The sequence below is a fragment of the Phoenix dactylifera genome, unplaced genomic scaffold (genome assembly GCF_009389715.1).
Source record: "Phoenix dactylifera cultivar Barhee BC4 unplaced genomic scaffold, palm_55x_up_171113_PBpolish2nd_filt_p 000097F, whole genome shotgun sequence".
In the NCBI taxonomy this organism is placed as follows: Eukaryota; Viridiplantae; Streptophyta; class Magnoliopsida; order Arecales; family Arecaceae; genus Phoenix; species Phoenix dactylifera.
The window spans coordinates 41,216-44,721 of record NW_024067681.1 but is presented as its reverse complement, the minus strand read 5'-3'; the positions used below and the strand labels follow the sequence as shown (position 1 = coordinate 44,721).

At 51.7% G+C, this 3,506-nt stretch overlaps 1 protein-coding gene across 3 annotated transcripts; it reads right to left on the bottom strand.

Annotated features, from left to right (window-relative positions):
- Positions 1 to 446: 446 nt before the first annotated feature.
- On the bottom strand, positions 447 to 3,226 carry LOC120104755 (ACT domain-containing protein ACR8-like). Of its 3 annotated transcripts, none has more exons than XM_039116482.1 (4): positions 2,910 to 3,226; positions 1,596 to 2,412; positions 1,358 to 1,462; positions 447 to 1,255 (listed from the first exon to the last, which is right to left on the bottom strand). In XM_039116482.1, exons 1-4 carry the CDS (start codon positions 2,960 to 2,962, stop codon positions 860 to 862), a joined length of 1,371 nt encoding a protein of 456 aa, XP_038972410.1. In that variant the 5' UTR covers positions 2,963 to 3,226; the 3' UTR covers positions 447 to 859. The 3 variants fall into 3 exon arrangements, with proteins under 3 accessions (XP_038972410.1, XP_038972411.1, XP_038972412.1); XM_039116483.1 differs by having other exon boundaries at positions 447 to 1,228; positions 2,910 to 3,225; XM_039116484.1 differs by having other exon boundaries at positions 2,811 to 2,946.
- Between the last annotated feature and the right edge of the window lie 280 nt (positions 3,227 to 3,506).

Below are 3,506 nucleotides of genomic sequence, written 5' to 3'. Positions count from 1 at the left end.
TTTTATCCATGAAAACTTCAGCAAATAAAAATATTTTTCTATCTTTTTGTTGATCATATTTTTTTCCTTCCTTCTTCTGCAAATCAAAGGAGTTCCTCATGCCATGAAATATGATGCATCCATGGCTTTCTTCTAATATCACCAGCACAGACACCACAGACAGACGCCAGAAATGCGATACAGCAATCCACCAGCACAGTCCAATTCCAGACCCTTTCTCCCCTGATCTTTGTACCATTAAAACAAGGACAACAGTCATTTTCACCGTTGATCTACTGCGCCTACTGAAGAACTTTTGATCAAATTTTAATTAGCAGTAGGTGGAGATAGGTCTGAAAGCTGCAGTCTGAGGTCTTCTTCCGAGACCAGGTACAGACAGCCACGTTTTGGCGTCTCAAGCACCAGAAGAAAGAATCCTAGAAACCAAACAAAGGTAAAGAGAGAGAGCAAGCAAATGTACCCAGTCAAACGTTTCTAGTACTAATTCGTTATGTACATACAAAGTCTGTGTACGTAAGTGTAGCAGAGGAACAAATTTAGACCCACTGTCGGCCATCCGGACACCATCAATTCCACCATCACCACCTACCAATCTCACGAGCCAAGCCAGCTTCCAATCACCCAACCGAGCCTCCTCTGTTTTTCTGTATACATCTTGCAGCCTTTTAGAAGTTTCTTCACACTCTCTCTCTCTCTCTCACTTTTACAACAATGTATGGTGTGTGGGTCCCCAAATTCTCACCATCCCCAGTGGATCCTGATTTGATCTCCTCCGTGCAACAACCATCAGATATTTCTTTTTTTCTTATGTAGAAACTAAAGCCAAACCAGACAAACCTAACTTATAGTCTTCTTGTTCCTAAGAACAGGATCTGATGAGACCCAGGTTGTAGAGGTTCCTCTTCACTAAGCTTCCCAGGTAGAGCAGCGCAGCGCCACCGCCAGCTGCCGCCTCGTGGCGGCCGGCCGGGCTCGTCTTGCAGATCGGCCGCGGCCGGTCGTCGTTCACCTTGAGGCTCTCGACACCGATCCTCTCGATCACTGAGTCGATCATCTTGGGATCGGCCGGGTGGCCGGCGGCGTCGGTGACGTAGAACACGTTCGTCGCCATTTGGCCTTTGGTCGAGACGTCGGCCCTCGTCACCGAGAGGCCGTTCTCCCGGAATGTCCGGGTCACGTCCGCGAGAAGGCCTCGCCGGTCCACTGTGTGCAGCTCCAATCTCAATCCCTGAGATTCACCCACGAGAGGAATCAACTGTCAGTTTGTAGCTGGAATTAGAGAATCGGATGCCTATCAGGCTATCTTTTTGGGAGGGAATCGAGGATAATTTATTGCCAAGGATGGGGAGGAAGGTACCTCGGATGCTCTGCGCTCGATGGCAGCTTGCAAGCATTGGATCACACGCTGCCGCTCTGCTTCCGAACTGATTGGGCTCCCATCTAGATGCCTGATGTAAAATTCCTGGAAAAAATAACCAGAAAATCCTAAAATTAACCCACGATTCGAATAGAATCCCCTCCAAAAAAAAACCCCAAAAATCTCCGAATAATGTCGAAATTTAAACTAAAAGTGGGGGAGAATCCAAAGAATTTACCTGATGTGCTCGATCGGCATTGGTGTCAATGGTGCCGTGGAACACGACGTAGTCCATGTCGGTGAGGGTGCACACGATGTCGAAGAGGAGCTTGGGGCGATCCCCGCACTGGATATTGACGATCGAGTACCCGCGCTCGATCCAGTTTTGGACCGAAACGGACGGCTGCGATGATGACGATGAGGCGGTCTCGGCGGAGGAGACCCGCTCGTAGTCGCGGTCGGCGAACATAAGTTGGTGGAGGCGGCGGTCGGAGTGAGTGAGCGACGGCGAGGGCACGGCGGCGGTCTTGGCACCGCGGACGTCGTGGTCGCCCTTGAGGACGTGTCGGAGGCGGGCCTCGACACGGCGGATCCGGTGGGGGTCGTCGATCGGGGAGCCGGAATCCTCGTCCCGGACGAAGATGAGGGCGGCGATCCGGCCGTTGTGGGTCCAGACCTTGGCCTCGACGACGGCGCAGCAAAGGTCGGCGAGGACGGCGAAGACCTCGGAGAGGAGGCCGGGCCGGTCGGTGCCAGTGAGCTCGAGGGCAGTAAGGCCGTCGAGGGCGGTAGCGGCGGAGCGGGGAGCGGCGCAGGGGGAGAGGGAGTGCTCGATGTAGGAAATGACGGAGTCGTCGGCGAGCTTGCGGCCGAGGTGGTCGGTGACGTGGAAGACGTCCATGAACCACCGGCCGTCGGAGGAGATGTAGCCCTTGTTGATGGAGAGGTCGAGGTCACTGAGGACCTGGACCGCCTCAAGGAGGACGCCGTGCTTCCGGGCGCTGTCCAACTTGACCAGCGTTGCGGTGGGACACACGGCATTGTCGATAACGACTCTGCAAGCAACCAAGAGGACGAGTGAGTCAAGAGAAAGAGAAAGCGAGAGAGCGTTCCAGATCTACAAGCAAAGAACATAGGGAGTGAAAGTAAACGAAATAGGCGGTAGGCGTGTGGAAAAAAAATCGGAGGAAGACTGGAAAGTGGGACGCAGTCTGAGATTTGACGCAGAAACAGTCAAAAATATCATTATGAGTGGGAATGAAGCAATTCATCAAAGAGAAGAAAACAGAGGAGTTTGAAAACAATGAAGCAGTTCGAAAAACGAAGTTAAAAATGAATTATTTTCAAGTATCAAATTTAGCAGACGAGGAAGAAGAGCAAATTAAGTATAAAAAAAAAAAGGACTCCAAAACATGAATTAAAAGACACAGATAGTTCTGAAATGAAGACAAACCAGTTCGGAAATAATAACAGATCTGAAGGAGCCCATAAGAGCAGACTCTGAGAAAGACAGAGAGCGAGCGAGAGAGAGAGAGAGAGCAGCGATACCGACCTGGGAGTATTCATCCGACTGCGGAACTCATCCAAACACGCCGGCCATTCCATCTCCTTTTCCCCCTTCTTCTCTCGCCTCTAATTTAAACTCTCTCTCTCTCTCTCTCTCTCTCTCTCTCTCTCTTATATAAACGAAACAGAAGGGGGACGAGATCTCCAAGGCTACAGCAAAAAAATGAACCAGTGTTCCAATCGCCCTCTCTCTCTCTCTCTCTCTATATCCGTTCTGTAGCTGCTTGCTGGGGGTAGAAAGCACGCGTTTCCCAGTGGTCGCAACCCACGCCCGCAACCCTGGATGGGGGAAGGGGGGTGGCTTTCATATTTAAACTTCAAACCCACGCCTCCACGCCATAACGACCGTCACATGCCGTGGGCAGCGGGCTAACCTAACCGCCAAGCGCCAGCTATCCCCCCCCGTTCCGTCCTGCCACGTAGACAGCACACCAACTCCTTTCCCTACTCCCACTCCCCCCTTTCCTTCCCCTTCAAGCTACCCTCCTCTACGAGGGAACACTGTGCCATACCGCCATCATATTATACGTATTTCTAACTAATTTGGGTTGGGGCGTGGATTCGGCCTTCCCCGTGGCTCCAC